A 20,410-nucleotide genomic window follows, 5' to 3' on the forward strand; every position below is an offset into this window, starting at 1 on the left:
AGTAAAATGTCTTCAAGTGTCTCCCCTTTAAAGTACCACATCCTACCATGTATGTATATTAATGAGATGTTTCCCAAAATCTATAGAAAAGGTGATCCACTGGGAAAAGATGCTAATCATTAAGGATCTATCCTGCCCTTACCTTCTTTCTTCTGCCATAAGCTTCTCTCTGAAAAATGAAAGATGGATTAGATGATCAATAAATTACCTTCCATATCAAACATTTCTGGATTTTTTATGTCTATAAGAAGTAAGAGTGTTGGGCAATTAGCTATTCTCTTCATAGTAAAGCCACATCAAAAGAAATTTTTAGAGGGGTTAAGGCTGAAGCCAAATACCTTCATTCAGTAGTCTTTGTTAGACTCTGATTCAAGATAAACATTTTTTTTTTTGCTTATCAACAATCATGACCATGATTCTCAGAAGGTGTCTAGGTCTTACATGTAATTTGAAAATCATTGCTCGTTGAATAAAACCATCTTGGGACAAATGAATAGTTTATCAATTAGTTGAAAAGGTCAGGCCATTCCTTTCAAGTATCCACTTTGGAGACAATGATAAGCAGAAAGGTGAAGCCTGCAGATGCATTTAGATTTAGGACAAAAAGGGATCTTCTGTACTCTAATCCACTTCCCTTCCACTGTAAAGTAGGAAACTGAGACCCAAGAGAATAAATAACCTACCCCAGAGGTAAAAAATACCAGAGCTACAATTTGAACCCAATTCACTTTTGGTATTTTTGTTCATTCTATTTCATGAGCCAATATCTGGCCTCTTTTAACAATGATAAAAGCCCCAAATCTCTTTCTAATATCAAGGTTATTATATCTCTTTCCTATAAATTTTCAGGAGAAAATTTTCATTTTCTGGTTGAACATTTTGAGAGTACTTTTTTTTTCCCTCCTGAATGATCTTAAATATATTATAATCATACCCTGTGGTACTTCAGCTACAACTCCTCCTCCTCTTCCTCATACCATATGGTATTACAACCACAACTACTACTGCTGCTGCTGTTGCTATTACTATTACTTTTACAAAGAAAATGGCCCACCACTCAAATTCAAACAGTGATTCAGAGGCAGATCTAGAAGTTCAGGCTTAGCCAGTCCCTAGAATCCTGCCCCCTCTCTCTACTAGCTAGACAACACCCCTTGTCATTCTTTGTTATATATGGTTTAAATATATTTGGATTGCCAATGGTAGGGCTGTTTCTGATCAAATAAAGATTTTACTCAAAATCTTGGCTCAAGTTACAATGTAAATATATTTTAAAACCCACACCAAAAATTGATTAGTTTTTCATTGATAGTTTAACCTGGTTGGGTTGTGGGGGTGGGGAGGTCTCAAGCTTTTCTCAGCTATGAGAATTTAACACAAAAGAATTCTGTTGCCTTTTAAATCCTGTCATTTCCCCAGCTTTCCCTTCTGCCTCCCTCCCCTTCATTATTTTCCATATCCTATTTATATAAGTAAAATTCTACCCCTCCCCCCCTTTCTCTCTCCAAATTGGGGATATACTTGGAGTGTTAATCCCTTCTCCAAGTCTAAATTATTTTTTTCCAAAATTAAAAAAAAAAAGCAAGTTGATAGACATCTTAAACTGGCTATCTTTGAATAAAAATAAATAACTCACATCTCTTTAACACATCTGACAAATTTCTTGAAACATTTTCTTCTCATGAGGTAAGAGAGTACAAGTATTATGTTCCTCTGTATACACTGAGGAAAATGAGCTTCAGAGAGGGTTCACTAACTCCTTTTTCTCAAGAATCAGAATTCAAACTAAGATCTTATGCCTTTAGGTGAAGTGTTCTTTTCACTTCATGTTGTCAACAAACATTTATTATGTACTTCCTGTAAGCCAGGCATAGTGTTAAGTCATGGGAATGCTGATACAAGCAGAAAAAAAAAAAGATACTCCCTTGTCCTCAAGAAGCTTATCTATTAATAGAGAAAGATTATAGAGAAAAAGGTACTGACAGATAAGTGGAGAAAAAAACAATGTGAGGAATTGTAGAAGAAGTCGAAGGATGGTCAGGAATACAATTTGGAAAGGAACGAATACATGGCTGCCTTGAGCTTCCTCCATAAAATGGAAGTTCTGGGATGAACAAGACAATCAGAGGGAGAGATTTAAGGGGCAAAGGGTACTTTTAATGTGTGAATTACAGGGTGAAGAGGTTTCTGGGGAACTACAGAAATATTTCAAGAGATTCAGTAGTCCATCAGTAACTAAAGGTTGAAAACACATGTTCTCACTGTCATGAAATTCTAAATAATAGAAGGTCAGAGCTAGAAAAAAATTTAAAGGTCATACTGTCCAACCTTATGGTAAGTATAGGAATTCCCTGCTTTTTATTCATGGTCAAGGAGGATTGAAGAGAAAGGCATTGAGAAGACAATAGATGTCTCATATGATTCAGAGATAGAAGACCTTAGAGATCATCTACCTACTTTTGCAGATTAAGGAAATTGAAGTTTAACTAATTTCATATAGATATATGGATATATACATATTTTATGTATAGATTTATATACATATATGTATAGATATATACACATCTGCTCTCTCCTACTGATAGAATTTAAGCTGTTTGAGGTCAGGAATTCGTATGGATTTGCCTTTGTATCCATAACTTGGCACCTAGCATAGTGCCCGGCACATAATATTACATCCTTAAAAAAATAATTATTAATGGCCTGACAATTTACTTGACCAAGGCCACACAGGAAGTAAGTAGAAGAACCTGAATTTGAACCCAGACCATCCAAATCTACTTTTCTTTTCTATTCCTCCACAATATCACATTGCCTCTAATGTAGATAGAAAGTTAGCTTTACTCAGCAACTTTTGAGCCACTCACTAGCCCTTACTGAATGAATGAGGCAATTAGCTTGGGAGATGGGATAGATTTGGGAATGTGGCCAGGTAGGAGGGCAGTCCCTTGATTAGCCTTTTGGTAACACCAAAGCCCAAAGAGGGAATGCAACTTTCCCAGGAGTTCCCAGAATATGCTGACGAGACTCAAGAATTGAACACAGGTGTTCTAGCTGACTGCATATTGAGAGCCACTGCACTATGGGAAAGTAATTCAGGGGAGCACGCTGCAAAGCAGTAGCTTGCACAGCAGATCTATTTACATTGAAAACATTTGGTTATTATTATTTTTCCCCCTTGCTTGCTTACAAAATGTCAACGGTTACATTGTTTGGTTTCAGTGCCTCTCATATTAACTATAGAATTACACCCTCTTAGAGGTCTCCACATTGTCTAATTCAGTGGCTTCAAGAAATTGTGGAAAGGGTCTTAGGGTCTTTTACTGGGGCCTCAAAGGACCAATCAGTAGAAATAAGAATATTTTAGTGAAAATCAAAACAGTTCAATATCCATTACTTAATACATGCTGCCTTCCATTTCAAGGTTGCAGGACTTCAAAAAATCACAACACTATCCATTTGATATACTGAATTAAACACTGATTGTTTCAGGGTAGGGGGGGAGTGTGTCCTTAATTCCAGGTTTTTAGGATAATGGACTGTCAACAACTTAATGTATACTTTGGAGAATAGAGAAATAATTTTCTCTCGTCTACAGAAAATTCTTAGGATCATAAAAGATTAAAGCTAGAAGTTAATTCAACCTTCTTGTTTTACAGAGGAGAAAACTGAGGCTGAGATAGGCAAGATAGTTTTCCAAGGGTCCACAAGGTAGAAGAAGAATTGGGATTTAATTCCCCAAATGACTCCAAATCCAATGCTTTTTTTTTTTTAATTATGCTTCAAGGATATCTTTGAATCCCTTTTCAGTTCTAATGTTCTTCATTCTGTGTTATAACATTCTATGGTCCGAGTTCTCTTCCAGTTCTAACTTTCTGAATTCTATAACCTAACATTTTTTTAAACCCTTACCTTCCATTTTGGAGTCAATACTGTGTATTGGCTCCAAGGCAGAAGAGTGGTAAGGGCTAGGCAATGGGGGTCAAGTGACTTGCCCAGGGTCACACAGCTGGGAAGTGTCTGAGGCCAGATTTGAACCTAGGGTCTCATTTCTCTAGGCCTGGTTCTCAATCCACTGAGCTACCCAGCTGCCCTCAATAACCTAACATTTTATGGTTTATACTCTCAATGTTCTCTGATCAGAGAAATACCTCCAGTAGAAGATCTATCCTTTTAAGATATTTACTTTGGAACATGCCAAAGAATCATTCATTAAAGAATTATGGAATCCCAGATGGTAAAGGTATTGCCTTTACTAAACAGTCTTCACCAGAGCATCCAGATGGTGAAAGATAAAAGCTCACTCTTTTCTTAGTATTTTAGTCATAGCCTACTATGACTAAAGGATACCCTAGTATCCCTAGGACATGCAACATCCAGGAAAAATAGGCATTTCATAGGTTTAACATTTTGGTCCTAGAAGGGACCTTCAAAATCATTCAGCCCAACTCCATTATTTTACAAGTGGGGACACTAAGGTGTAGAGAAGAGAGATGACTTGCTCCAGGACAGACAGAAATTGAATCTACATCCTCTGCATCCTCTGATTCCAAATCTGTCACTTGTCCATTTCAACATGACACAACCCTAGGCAAGATTTTGCAACTTTTAACACTAATTGTTAATTGGGGAGTTTTAACAAATCTAACTTGATCCTTTACCATATTCATCTTAATTCAAAGGTAGCCATAAAGATAGTACTCATTTCTTTTACAGAATAATAATATCAACAACATATAGTTTCCTATACTTGGCGCTTTGCAAGGTGTTTTCCTCACAACCCAATATTGGTAACCCACTCATCTAGGTGCTATGATTAATTCCATTGCACAATGCTGATGAGTAATCTAAGAATGAAAAGGGCTAAAGTCGCTTTCCTGCCATTAGAGCTAAACAGGTCTTCTGACTCCAGGTCCAGCACCACATTAGTGTCTCTTAATGTTCCTTACTGTTTAGATAGAAGAGATTATAAGACAATTAGAAACTACATCATATAACTCTTTTGCTCAGTAGGAACTTACATAGTATGTAGTATAACCCTTATTTGACATATGAGAAAACCCAGGCACAGAGATACAAAGTGAGGTGACCATGGTAGTTGTACACTTGCAAGTCCTATACTAAAATTTCTATCTCTGAGCAGCTAGGTGGCACACTAGATAGAATGCCAAGCCTGGAGTTGGCAGGACCTGGTTCAAATCTGGTTTCATATTCATATTCCTAACTACATGACCCTGAGCAAGTTAACCCGTATTGCCTAGATTTTGTCACTATTCTCTCTTAGAACCATATTTGGCATATTTGGTATTAATTTTAAGAGAAAAGGTAAAGGTTTTTTTTTTAATTTCTGTTTCTAGACTCCTGGTTTAGGTGTGTGTGTGTGTGTGTGTGTGTGTGTGTGTGTGTGTGTGTTATAATCTTGTTTTAACTGAGTGAGATTCTGTCTCTGAATATAGCACTGAGGGGTAGTTTGTGGGAGAGCTTAATTATTCTGTATGCTACTAAAGTCAAAAGCTTAGAGATGTACCTCAAACATCCCTTACTTCCTTTTGAGAGTTTGCTACAGATCAATCACCCTTGAATTTATCTACACTCTTCTTGAATCTATTTACACTCACTGCATATATAACTTCTAGGGATAATGAGTTCCTTATGTTTATTACATACTGTGTGACATGGTATTTCCTCTTTTTTGCCTTAAAATTACTTCCTTTAAGCATCAAGAGAGTGTCCTGGTTCTAGGGCTCCCAGATTTAGTGAGCAGATCTATGTTTATCCTTACCATGCCCTTCGATCTGTTTTTGACTGATCACTCAGCCTTCAATTTCCCATTGGCTTGCTACTATTTGTCTAGTTATGGAAGTGCACTAATGGCCCATTTCTTGTTTCTTTGACAGCTGTGTCCACTTCTCCTGTGAAGCCACTGACTGCCAAGAGCTGAATATTGAGAATGCATCCCTGAACTGCTCCAACAGTGAACGGTACAATGGAGCCCAGTGTACTATCAGCTGCAAAATGGGCTACATTTTGCAAATTCATCGAGATGATGACCTCATCAAGAGTCAGGTTAGTTGAGTAGTCCCCATCCAATAATCCATAGTCTTGGAAAACTAGTGGTCTGGGGCAAAACTTGAGGTGAGAGGGGAGGGGAAGAATTAATTGATCAATATTTTTATGTATCTGCCATGCATAAAATCTAGCAGTTTTCTAAAAATTGGAATCTCCCCACTCCCTCCCTGATCCAGCTTTTGGAATAATTTCATACAGGTAGGATGATTCATACACCATTGCTGACTCCACACAAAATCCAAGTGGATTCCATGGTTATGACACTACTGTCATTTTTTTCTACTATTATGTTCACATAAACGAAACTTGATTCATAGTATCATAGGCTCATAAATCTAGAGCTGAAAGAAACCTTAGAGGTCCTATAGAGCTACTTACCCTTTATACACATGAGACAATTGAATCCTGGAAAGGTTAAATGAATTGCCTAATATCACATAGCAAATAAGCTAATAAGGGGAAGAGCTGAGATAGCTGAGATAACTCAGGTCCTCTTGCTTCAAGTTCAGTTTCTTTTCCATTATAATAAACTGATTCTCCTTTAAGTTGGAGAGTAAATGAAATTTTGGGATGTAGAATTGGCAGTTACCTAAGCATCATCCAACTAAATTCATTCATTATAGAGATGAAGAAACTGAAGTTAAGAAAGATGAAGTAAGTTGCCAGGTCACACAGAGAGTAAGGTTCAGAGGCAGTATTCTAAGTCAGGTCCTGTGAATTCAAATCCAATATTCATTCCACTGCCCCATGTTGGTATTCCCTGCACCATGTTGCATTCCTGTAAGTTGGGAAGAAGAGGAGGCATGCTGCAAATTGGAGCTTGGTGAGGCTTTTTGAGTATTTATACCCCCCACACCCTCTTACTTCATCTAGTCCCACCCAACCACATGCCAAGATTTCAGATAACAAGGCATTACTTTAGAAGACTTGTTCATCTTTTGGTTCCAAATGGTGTTCCAGGCTCATCAATTCAATGTACAGTATAGGGAGAATGGATTGAATTCTATATTTCCAAACAGGTGGTTGTGTAATCATGTTCACACTATACTTGTCATGACACCTTTGAGCAGGATAGAGGGGAAACATAAGGTCTTTCAACACAATTGCAGGATAGACAATTTCAGAACTTAAAAGAGGAGGCTTTGTGGTCTTAATGGTATCTGCATTGAGACTAGCTTCAACTCAGTACAGTTCAAGAAAACATAGGCCAACAACTGTGAATCATTAGGCTAGGAAATACCTGTAATGGCTTCATTTTTCCCACTCAAAAAATTTGAACTTGGTCTCCCCGAAAAAAAGGGAATTGTTTTTAGGGGGTGAGACTTGTAGGGAGAGACATTTTAACACCCTCAGAAGCATTTTTAAGGGGAAGAGTTTTTGAAGACCTGGCTTCATGTATAAATTGAATTGAAATGAGAGGACTAAGGATTCTTCATTCTATGGTGGTATTAATGATTCCAAAGACCATGTAGTCTGGCAGTTCCCTACATATTATTTGGGCATTAAGGCAGAGCACTTGGTTCTGATTTTTGCCTTTACAAGAAGTAGTATTGCATAAGCATGGACCAGTCTCTGCCTGCATAGGAGTTACTTCCACTGTAAAATGGCTCCCAAACCCTTCGAAGAAAGGCTGTGGAAGCAAGTCAATTTCTAGAGGGGGGGCATTCAAAGGGTATCAAATTGAGGTGCCATTGCTTTTAGAAACTTACCCACTTCTCCTTCAACATTGTTTCATGTTTTAAAGAGTTCTTCACAAAAAACATAGGTGATCAGTTGTTCAAAGTCAAGTTCAAATCCTTTGCACCTCAGTCTATGGTTCTTTCTTTCCTTTACACTGGGCATAGAGCTCAGGGTTGGGTTATTATTGCTTGCACCTTGGTATTGGCATTTGTTAGATCCATCTTATTTTTCCTCTTTTCCTAGCCTTTCAATTCCAATTTATTCTTTAGTTGAAGATGTTTGGAAATAGAATGGGACAACATAGGTTGGTAATCAGTACCAACTGGGGCCCTGATGATGCCCATGTTTGTATAAGGACTCTTTGTGGAACTGGAAATATGTTTTTCATCACCAAATGGAAGAAACCTTAGGGAATTGGAGAACGAAGGCAGCCTGACAGAGGCAGCATCTGCTTTGGCAGTAGGGAGAATCACAAAAGCCCATCTCCCAAAGCATGCAAGTTAAGATGCTAGGCCAAAGATTCTTTCTTTATGAGTCCAGGGTGGCTGATTCCGTCAGTCTCCATATGAAAACAGAAACAAGTCAAAGGAGGGCTTGAAAGAATTGGAGATATATAAGCCTGAAGAAGTAAGGATTCAAAGGGTGTCATAGGATCAAAGAATTTAGAACTGAAAGGAGCCTTAAAGATACTTCAGGCCAAAGATTTTTTTAATCTTTTTTTTTGTTTGTTTCAACAACCTCTTTGACAGTCTAGTGAAGCCTACATCCCATTTTAGAATAATATTTATAAATGTATAAAATAAAATGTATTTGATTACAAAGGTAAACAATTATACTGAAATAGCGTTATCAAAATTAAAAAAAAAATTCACAAACTGCAGGTTAGACACTCTTGGTTAAACCAAATCCCTTACTTTACAACTAAGAAAACTGACCCAGAGATATGAAGTGACCCTGGAAGTAAGATGGCAAACATGGGTAGTTGGGTGTCATATCTGGGGTTCAAATTTAAGTCTTATGAATCTAAGTTCAGCATTCAGAGCAGCACCCCATTCCTCTTATTATCCTGTGACATTCCAGAGACCAAAACCAGGACAAAAAGGTAGAGGTTACAGAAATGTTACTAGAATTTAGGTCAATATAAGAAAAGCGAATAGTGGAACAAACTTGACTTCTAAGGTAGTGAATAGATATTGTCACTTGATATATTTAAGAAAAGGCTGGATTACTATTTTATAATAATGCCTTAGGCAAGATGTTGGGTTGTGGGAAATAAAGGACTAGATATCATGTTGGGTAGCTTCTAACACTTAAGATTTTAGGCATCTGTGTATTCATAGTATAGGGAATAGAAACCTGGGCTTTAGAGTTGGGAAGACCTGAGTTCTTGTCTCACCCATAGCACCCTTGGGCAATTTCTTTAAGATTTAAGACTATATTAGTAGAGAAAATTCCTTACTGGGAATTCCCTACACACCAATGAAATCACAGATCATGCCAAAAAATCAAAGAAACAAATAGAGAGACAGATAGATAGATAAATAATTGAAACCTCACTTCACATCAGTAACAGAGCAGGACCTTTCTCAGAAATTGGAAGTCTTCTATTGGGAAAGAATAAATATCTCATTACTAATCTTTTATCCTGATCATATTCTACACAGTTTATATACACCCTTGTACCCATTTCTGGCTCTTTCTCCCTGCCTGCTTGTGTCTGTCTTTGTCTCTCCTCCCTCACCCTTTCCTTGTCTCAGTATCTCCAACCTCCATCTCTCCTCTTCTTCCCTCTCTTCGTCTTCCTTCCCCTCCTCTTCTCTTCTATCCTTTCCTCCCCTCTCCCTTCCCTTCTCCTCTTCTCCTTTCTCCACCTCTCCTGTGCTTTCTGCTCCTCCCCTCCCCTCTCCTCCCTTCTTTCTTCTCCTCCCTCCCCCTTCTCCTATCCTTTCTCCTTCCTTTCTCGTTCTCCCTTCATTTTCATAGTTGATATCTCTAACCCCATATTATCTTTGATCTTTCTACCCCTCTCTGATCCCCAGGACCCCTATGCCCTGTCTTACCCTCCTCTTTAATGATCTTTTCACAGTTTTCCCTCCTCTTTCTTTCCCTTGCTTCCTATGGGCCTGTGAGTTGTCGTGGTTCCCTATCCCTGATGCTGCTCCAACCGAGAGGTGTTATTTAAAACCCAGCAGTGCCTTTGCCTTGTGCAAAGGCATCATCAATCATGCCAGGAAAAGAAAGCAGCCGCTCATGTGGGCTCAATTAGGAGCACAGTAGTGGGCAGTGGTAGGAGAGAACCTGGAAGGGAGCATGCAGCTGTGCATTTTTAAGGGAAAGAAACTTCACACATGAAATATCTCCTGAAGAAAGCACAATTTTCAGGCCATGGGAAGGAGGTGTGGCTTTAATCAAGTCTCCTCTACTAGAATACACCCCCTCTCAAACCGAGTGTTATTGTTTTGGTTAAGTATTAGTTGTTTTAATCAACACTGGCCGATGTGGTGGGAAGTTGGAGACAGAACAGAATATAGTTCTTCCTCTCCTTTTTTTCTTCCCTCCCTCCATTCTTTCTTTCATCCCTCTTTTCCTTCATTCCTCTTCATTTTTTCTTTACTTTTTCCTTTCCTCATTTCTTTTCCCTTCTTTCCTACTTTCCTCTACATTATTTCTTTTTTATTTCCTCCTTTCTCGTTTTCTGTCTTTCTGCCTCTGTCCCCCTCCTTAGTTTTCACTTTACACCTTTCCTTTTGCAAAACCCATTTGGGGAAGGAACAAAGGGGAGCCATACCAGCTGGTGGTGACATTCATGGTCCTCCCCTCATCCACATCCCCCAAAGGACAACTAATAAAAAGAAAACAACAGCTAAGGCTGACGCCATCACACCTCAGGCTGTGTGGTCTCAGATCTCACCGAGGTCAGTGTTGAGAGCAGGGACCTCCAAGAGAAAACACCAGGCCCTCTAGACCAGTTTGTCACTCAAGAGATGGTGCTGTTCCCTTTCAGTCAGCCATGAAATGTGGCCTCTTTGTAACACAGAGGAGATAGTGTGGTGAGGGGCCTAGACCTTCCTTTTGGTATGTCAGCTGAAGCTGGCCAGCTGGTGATTGTTGCAGGCGTCCTTTCCAATGGGAATTAAATAAAGTGGCCACCTTACCACAGGGCCTATTACCTGAGGTTGGTCCTTGAACAGCTACATTTATGCCATGGGCAAAACTCTGATCCATCAGTATATGATATAACTAGTAAAATACTTGAAAGCTCTGTGAATTTCAAGTATTGTTATTATAATGCTACCTTTCTTGGTTCTCAGAAACCGACCTGTCTAGTCTGGAAACTCAGAGACTTGAAATTCAAGGGTGTTGGTCTGGCTTCCTTGCCACTGAAGAAGAAATGTCTTGGAAAAAAGTGAGAGTTATCAGGAATATGTACTGGTTTAATGAACTTCTATAAGATAGAATGGAAAACCTCCAAGTCACACAAACAGAAAATCCGTAAAATTCTATTTTTCTCAGTCCAGTACCCTAGAAAAGTCCAATCACCTCCTTGAAAAAATGGATGAAGAGGTGTTGGATGTCATGCTGAAGAACAGGCAGGAAATCATTAGGCGATTATGTTTTTAAAAATCCTAGTAAAATAGATATTGTTTTAAAATAAAGGTATAGATAACAAAAAAAAAAGAAGGCATAGGTTGGTGTCTAGGATGCAATAAACCCCGAGACTCAATTCAAACCCGTTTGATTCAATTATTTCATCAACAACTTGGATGAAAGCATAAATAGAATAGTATGGTCATGAAATTTATAGGTGACATGAGGCCAAAAAAGACAGTTTTTTGGATGACTATGAGAATTCAGCATCAGGATACCTCATTGTGGGTGGAAAGGATGCTGAACTTGGTGTCAGAAGAGACCTAGTTTTGAATCCTGATCATGAGATATTACTAATTGTGTGCCACTGGACAAGTAACAGCTTTTACAAGCCTCAGATTCTTAATTTGCAAAATTGAGATAATCTTTAAATACCTAGCTCATAAGATTACTTCAAGGAAAGTACTTTCCAACTGTTAAAATACTCCAGTTACTAGTTGTTGTGAGTTATTATTACCTAAAAATATCTTGAAAAACCAGAATGAGAAAACAAAAGTAAACAATTGAAACAATTTAAATTCCACTGTGTATTTTTTTTAATCATGTAAGAACAGGATGGAAAAGAAATATCAAGGTACTGTTCATGTGAAATGATCTTGGAGTGATTTATGGACTACAAATCCAACATGTATCAGCATGGCAGTCCAAAAGCATTAATGATGCATTAAGAGAAGAATGGTCTCTAGAATGAGATATGTGACTCTTCCACTATTCTCTACCTTGATCAGACCACATATAGAATGGTGTATTCCATTCTGGGCACCACATTTTCAGAATGATGTTAGCAAACTGGAATGCATCCAGATGAGGAGAACCAGCATGCCAAAACTGAAAATCATTCCATATGAAGACCAGTTGAAGGAACCAGGGATGTTACGGTGCAAGAAGCAAATACATAGAGTGGTTATAATTGATATTTCAAGAACTATCATGCAGAAGAGGGATTAGCTTTGTTTGATACTTATTCATCTAAAATCAGTAAAGAATCAAGACAATAGAGAAAGAAAAAATAGATGCTGCCACGTGGCAGGGCAGATAGGGAGATAATGCAGTTGTTTGCTATGACTTTTCCAAACAGAGACTTATAGCATGTCTTGCTTTGCTCACAGGAGAAGGGGAGGGAAAGTGGAGGAAAGGAGATGGAAGGGAAAATGGGGAAAGAGGAGAGAAAGAGGGAAGATGGGGAAGAAGGGAAGATCGAGACAGAGACAGAGAGAGACAGAAGAGTTTGTCTATTTATACATTTTGTATATTCTCTCAATTATAGCTCTTAAGCCATTAACAAAGTTTTTCATCCCAAAGTAGAAAACTGGGAAGAGTCACAACATGCGTGTGTGCCCTTTGAATTGAGACAGGTAAAGAGAGACCCCCTCCATCATAGACTTTCAGAAATAGGCTCACTAAAGCTCTCTGTGGATTGATACCAGACACAGCATTCTGTACTATACATGCACCAAGGACTGGGCTTTTATTGGCCAGTTCATCCCAAACCCTCCAAAAAAAGTTTGAGCTGTATTTGTTAGGTATGGGAAGTCATTAAATATTGTGTGTGTGTGTGTGTGTGTGTGTGTGTGTGTGTGTGTGTGTGTATTTTCCTGACTAAATCAAAAACCTTTGATTTTATTAAAGGTCAGATCTGACCAATCTTCTACTCAATAAATACAGTGGCTCCCCTATTACCTCTAGAATCCACTGTGGTTTTATATTTAGAACCTGGCCATAACCTTTCTTTCTAGCCATATTACATAGCAAAATTTACTTCATCTACTCTGTGGTTCAGTCAAATTGACCTTCTTATTGCTCCTTATGCATGGTACTTCATACCTTTGCACTAACTGTCCTCCATGCTTAAAATGACCCCCTACATACAGACACATCCCTAATCTCCATATTATTGATTGCCTAGTTTCCTTCAAGACTTAGTTGAATTATAACTTTCTTCTACCTGAAACCTTTCCTGATTTCTTCAATTGATATGCCTTCCCTTCAAAATTACCTGGTGTCTATTTTACATATACCTATATCTGTGCATGAGGCTTCTGTGTTTCTGGAGGGCAAATACTAATTCAGTCTTATCTTTGTATCCCCAGCCCCTAGTACATGGTAGGGACTTAAGAAATGGAAACTTATCATTTAATTGCTTGCTTGTCTGCCACAATAAAATACAACTTGTTAGTGAGACCAGGCCAGTGCAACAGAAAAGGAAAGAGAAAATTAGACCACTGGATTTAGATGCAGAGGATCTGGTAATGCATCATCTACATTACCCTGGGTCAATCTCCCCATACTTTTCTGAGACTCAGTTTACTTATCTGTAAAATGAGGGGACTAGGTCAGGTTACCTTATAAAGTCCCTTTCAGTTCTAATATATGATCCAAATGATCTCAAAGGTCACTTCTATAACTGATTTATGACTTGATAAGATTTTCCAACAATTTTTCATTGGATTACTCAACCAGGCATGAATAAACCAACTTGTTGATTGGTTGGGCTTGCTTTTGTATGATGCAGTGCATCTAGTAGGTAATAGAAACAGAGTATGGGAATGGGAGGTCCCTAGGGATTATAGCGCATTAGAGCTCTGACGTAGGCTCTGTGCCCAAGGCAGTGTAGTGTCTTGTTGCTGCTGTCCTACACTGCCCTAGGAGACATTGTAACTTGCTACTGGCAGGACCTATTTGTACAATGCTTCTGCCTTTGAAAAGGTGCCCACATGGGAGTTTCCAGGCCATTGGCTGCTTTCTCTTTTCTGAACATATCCATGTATCAAATACAGGCAGGTCCAGACTCCTACGGAAACAATTAGGGTGTTTTGGCACTGAGGAATTCCAAGTCCCTTTGATGTGTGCTTGAGAAAAAAAAATCCTTTGCTTTTAAAATCCCAGATCAATGTTTGGCATTTCAAAATTCCTGTGATTTGGCCAGCCTTTCTCCTCAATGAAACCCTCAAGGCCACAGGTGATGACTGTCACTCATTTGGCATTGTTTCCAGTGGCTTCTCCCTCCCTCCAAGCACTATCTTTCTCTTGGGGTTTGGATTGCTTCCATCTCTATTCTATTGACTTTTTAAACTTTTTTTTCTCCTTACTACACCTATCTTACAGAGAATTATAGAATGTCTCTGTAGAGTCTTTAGACTTGGCACAGTTCAACCGTCTCATTCCACAGAGGAATAAACTGAGTCTTATAAAGGTGACATAGCTGGTGAGTAGTAGAGCCAGAATTAGAATCCAGGTCATCTAACTCTTAATCTGTTCTTCCTTCCCTTGTGCCGTATTGCTTCTCCAATATCTTTCTCAGTTTCCTTAGATTTCAGACAGTGAATATTTTTAGAATGGCATGCTTCTTTTATTCTGTAAGTCTTACTCATCTTTCCATTACCTCTTTTGCCTCCCTTGAGTCTAACTCACCTAGCAAACTTCCCTATAGTTGTCCCACTCTCTATAATTGAGAGCTATTGGTGAAATTGAGGAAGAGACAGAGTCAAATCTATGGTCCTGCTATCCTGCCAAAAGAGATTTTATATATATATGTATATATATATGCATATATATGGCTGTTCATAGTGTACTTTGGGAACTACATTTGTAGTCTGGTCAGAAATGAGATGTTGGAAAGAGGACAAATCTAGAGGCAAAAGCCCTGGTTCAAATTGTGATACCATATGACTATGAGTAACTCATTGCATCATTCTGAGGCTATTTCTTCATCAGTAACTTGGAAATAATACTAATTATATTACGTACTTCACAAATTACTATGTAAAACACCTTTTTGGGGGTTCTGCATGTGTGATTTTATTGGGGCATAAGAACTTTTTGTGAGAAAATTTCCTCTGTCAATTCAAATCAACTTCTCTGTATCTTAGTCTTAGAAAGTTGTTGGGGATGGGGTGACTGTATGCTAAAAATATTCATTATTTGTCTAGGATAATACTCAGTATATGTCAGGTGAAACTTAAACTCAGATCTCCCTGAGGAACCCTCAGCCATTATTCCACATTGTCTCTCTTGTAAACCTTAACACACTCTATAAATGGGAATTATTACTATTATTGTTAACAACAACAAAATGAGACTCAGATTCTTCTGCTCATGGGAACAGAGAGGAAAAAAAATTCCAATTTCATTCAATTAGAAGAGTGACCTCTCAATAAAATCCAGGGCTAGTACAGAATGTTGTTACATTTGTCCAAAGACTGTTACAGCTTGTACAGAGCAGAGTGGGTACAATGTGATTGTTACAAAAAGTTATGGAGATAAAAATTGAACAGGGTTAGAATGTGTTAGTACAAAAGGAGATAATGTTTCAGAGTCAATTTCATAAAGGGAGTCCAGGACTAATATGCCAATACATTGTTTTAATTGTAGTATCTAAAGAAACTTGAATTTATTTTTTATTAAGTCAGTGAAGCAGGTCAATGTAACTGAGAATTCTCCATTAAAAAAACAGAAACAAAAGCAAAAACGGAAATCTTATACAGCACTATAATTATTCCAGACACTTAGCAACACAGATATTCTTTCCTCTGATAGGGATAACAACCTATGTCTGTCTATCTTCTCAGCTTGTTTGCTTATAGGTCCAAAGAGGTCAAGCTAAAGGTAACCTCAGAAGCCACCTCATCTAACTCACTTTTGAGTTGAAGAAACATAGCCAGAGTTTATCACTGGCCCAGAGTCACATAGGTGTTAGACACTAGAAGGGAGATTTGAACCCATGTCCTCTGACACCAGGGAGAGGATTTTCCCCATCATATCTCACTGCCCCTCCTATCAGTTTTCCAAAGAGGAGCTATCTGCTACAATAAGGGTCTTCCTATGAATTTTGCCACTATTTCATAAATTTAAGTTCATCTAGGCAGCTGGTAGTGCAGTGTATAGTACACTGGACCTAGAGTCAAGACCTGAGTTTTAATTCTACTGAAGACACTTACTAGCTGTGTGATGCTGGTCAAGTCACTTAATCTCTGCCTGCCTCAATTTCTTTACCTGTAAAATAGTGATAATAATAGTACTTCCCAGAGTATTTGTGAGGATAAATTTAGATATTTGTAAAGTACATTACAATCTTTAAATTGCTTTATAAAATACTAGCTGCTATCATCATCATCATTCATCTATAACCATTTGTTTTCTTTGTTCTTATGTAAATAGGCTACTTCTTTTCCAAGGCATGTATCATCTTGACAGTATAGCTAATTCAATTCAGGAAACATTCATTACCTGCCTGCAAAGTCTAAAACATGGTGCTAGACAATAGGGATAAAAAGTCACAGATGAAAGAGTCCTTGCCTTCAAGGAGCTTATGTTTTACAGGAGGTATTCAAAATTTATACCAGTAAGTGCCTTACAAGGAAAACTGAAGATGGAAAAGGCCTCTTAGCAAATGGAAGCATCAGGGAAATCTTCCTAATGTTAACATGCTACAAGAATATGGAGTCTTACCACTGAATTTTGAATCACCTAAAGATAGGATTCTTCTAAGTTCATATTATCTCATGTGTGCTATAGTAGAAAAAGCACTGACTTTGGTGTTAGAGGACTTCAGTTCAAATCCTGCCTCTGATGTTTACCTATGATATGAGCTTGGAAAAATCATTTAAATTGCCTCTCTCACCACTAACACTTTCTGTGTGACCCTGGGCAAGTAACTTAACTTCTATGGGGAATTCCAGTTTTTTCATCTGTAAAATAAGGGTTGTAACTGGATAGTTTTTAAGCTTCTTTCCAATCCTAAATTCATAATAATATGATTCATGATTAGCAGCCATATAGCATTCATTTGTGGGAGAATTTTAATTCCACTTTTATTGAATATAAAAGGGAAATATCCTAAAGAAAATTATCTAGCACTCTCCATTCTCTGTTCACATTCTTCTTCTGCTTCTGTGTAAACCTGAATGGTCTCCCATTGATGATCTATCTAATCCAGGAACCTTGTTTGTTTGTTTGTGGTGTGTGTGTGTGAGAGAGAGAGACAGAGAGAGACAGAGAGAGAGAGACAGACAGACAGACAGACAGAGAGATAGACAGACAGAGAGAGTAAGAGAGACAGAGAGATAGACTTTGGCAGTTTGGTAGGACTCCTCAGAATCATATTTTTAAAGGAATAAAATAAAATATATGTGATTACAGAAGAAATTATATCAGAATATAGTTATTAAAATACTTTTATCAAAATACAGTTAATGGAACTCAGGTTAAGAACTCCAGATTTAGCCTAAGAGGTTGTGAAGTGATAAGACAGCTCCCAGTGTGTCCTAGTCATATTAGCTCTATCTGATATCTGAACAGAATACTCACTCCATTTCCTTCTCCCCTCCCACTCTCCCTCCCAGAAGGGACCCCCCACACTCCCTACCCTTGTGGAAGAAGCCCCAGCTGGTAGACCCACAGCCCTAGGATCTAGAGTAGAAAAGGAAGAGGACTAACCACATCCAACTGAAATCCCAGAGGGAATTTAGACAACAGCATCTAATGACCCAAGGCAGAGTTAAGCCAATGAACTGTGACCCTACTCTCATTAAAAGGGTCCCAAAGTCACTTATGGCACAGCTGCCCAGCCAAGTGAATGGGGCAGTATCTCCTAGCAGCAACGTCAGGGGGATTGAGTCAGGAAGACCTTTTGGGATTCTTCCCAGGGGACCTCTTAGATCTTTAGCTCCAAGAGTCCCTAGAGGTACCATGCTTTGCCCCTGGGAACACCTGGAAGCCCTAAAGCAGAGAAAGGAGACAAGAAGGAGGAAGAGAAAAGCAAAAAAAAGAAAAGAAGTGGAAGGAGAGATAGAAGAAAAAGAAGAATAGGATGCATAGAGTAAAGAATTATAAGGAGAATAATAATAATAACTATCACATCTATAAAATAATTTCTGTGAAACTTTAATTTTACAAAATGTTTTTGTAAGAACTTGGTGCAACAAATTGAGAAAAATATTACTATCACCATTTTACTTTGGAAGAAGCTTAAACTTGGAGAGATGATGTAGCTTGATGTGATGATGTTCAGGCAGTTAATAATAGATCGTAGAACTGGTATTTGGATCATGGTACTGTAGGATCATAGATTTAGTGCTTAAAGGGACTTTAGAGGCCATTTAGTTTAACCTCCTCCTAATTTTACAGATATAGAAATTGAGGTTCCTGAGTGGTTGAATAACTTGCCCAAGGTCACCCACATAGTATCATTGGTAAGAGTTGAATCTAGGTACTCCAACTCTAAAACTTTTACTATATCCTACTGCCAAATCTAGTGGTTTGTTTGTTTGCTTTCCATTAATGCCATTACTAAATATGTATTTTCTATGGATCTGGAGCCCAGGTTGTCTAGTCCTAACATATATACTACCAACTCATTTCTTTCAGGGACACTTGAGAATAAAACAGGCTGTTTAACTACTATGCCTATATATTTGAATAGCTTAAAATAATTTTTAAACCCTTACTTTCCATCTTGGGATCAATACTAAATATTGGTAAGGGTAAGAATGATAAGGGCTAGGTAATTGGGAATAAATGACTCACCCAGGGTCACATAGATAGGAAGTTTCTGAGACCAGATTTGTATCCAGAATCTCCCATCATTAGGCCTTTAGGCCTCTATCCACTGAACCACTTATAGAACTTTTTTTTAATACTTCCTGGCACTTTGGAGTCATTGTCTCACTTAATCCTTTGAGGTTAGTAAGACAAAAACATATGGTCCCCATCGCAAATGAGCAGCCTGAGACTTTTTTTGAATTATCCAAAGTCACACAAGTGTTTAGTGACAGAACCAAGACTAGATCCTTATTTTCCTGACTTTCCAAAAAACTTGCCACACTGGACAGATGCTACATCTTGCCCGGTTTCTATTCTAGAGTGTGAGAGAATCAGATACATCTACTTACTTTTACTTCCTTTTTTTCTTGTCTTTAAAAATTCTCTTGTTTTTGTTTCTTTTAGTCAGGATCTAGTATCACTGTTACTTGCACTGAGGGCAAGTGGAACAAACAGGTGTCATGTGAACCTGTGGACTGTGGCATTCCTGACCAGTATCACGTCTACCCAGCCACATTCTCCTGTCTTGAAGGTACCACATTTGGCAAGAAATGTTCCTTTCAGTGCCGTCCCCCAGCACAGCTAAAAGGTATTGTATGTCTCCCATAGTTCCTCACTTTAGACCATTGGAAACATTGATAAACCTTTGAAAATAAAAAGAAAGCAACACACATTTTATTTATGTATATATTTATATGTTATATATATGCATATATATATATATATATATACATTTTTTATGTATACGTATTCCCTTCACCTATCTTTGGGGTCTGGCTATTTGACAAGGTGACACTAAACCAAATAATTTTTTAAAATTCCTACTTTCTATTTTAGAATCAATATTGTGTATTGGTTCTAAGGCAAAAGCATGGTAAGGGCTAGGCAATGGGGGTTAAATGACTTACCCAGGGTCCCACAGCTAAGAAGGGTCTGCTTTCAGATTGGAACCCAGGACTTCCCATCTCTGGGCCCATCTCTCTCCACTGAGTCACCCAGCTGCTCCCTTAAACTAAAGAATTTTTGAATCCAGAACCATTTGACAATGGGCATAGTGAAAGGTGGATCTAAAAATGAATTGACTAAAGTTGGGAAACTTTGGGAGTCACCCATAGAGATTAACTTCTATATTCCTATCATATTGAGGGCCAAGGATTGAACAGCCTTTAGTCTAACTCACAAAACGCTAACTGAGACTAAGCTGGCTTGTTTGAGTCACTGTTTGCCTCAGGCCTGGATTCATTCTACTTTCCTTCATTGAAGTCAGATTAGGGTTCAGAAGAGAAAAAGGTGAACAAAGTAATGAATGAGCAATCAGAAGACTTTAGATTAAAGAGAAGAAAATTGTGGATTACTCCAGGGTGAGAAGAGACTGATCCTGAAGCCTTTGTTGGTGTTACCTTTTCTTCTCTATCCTTGGCTTGAGGAAATATGAGGAGGAAATCATTTTTCTAATTTGCAAGTATAGTCCAGT

The 20,410-nt window shown here is 38.2% G+C and overlaps 1 protein-coding gene across 2 annotated transcripts in view; it reads left to right on the plus strand.

The window, feature by feature from the left end:
* PAPPA (pappalysin 1) overlaps positions 1-20,410 on the plus strand; it is a 289,767-nt gene that overhangs the window by 213,453 nt on the left and 55,904 nt on the right. For both annotated transcript variants that reach the window (XM_056822169.1, XM_007474734.2), the window contains exons 14-15: positions 5,898-6,066; positions 19,342-19,525. In XM_056822169.1, coding sequence (XP_056678147.1) covers positions 5,898-6,066; positions 19,342-19,525 — 353 coding nt within the window. The remainder of the gene's footprint in view (positions 1-5,897; positions 6,067-19,341; positions 19,526-20,410) is intronic.

Source organism: Monodelphis domestica, chromosome 1, assembly GCF_027887165.1.
Source record: "Monodelphis domestica isolate mMonDom1 chromosome 1, mMonDom1.pri, whole genome shotgun sequence".
NCBI classification, from domain to species: Eukaryota; Metazoa; Chordata; class Mammalia; order Didelphimorphia; family Didelphidae; genus Monodelphis; species Monodelphis domestica.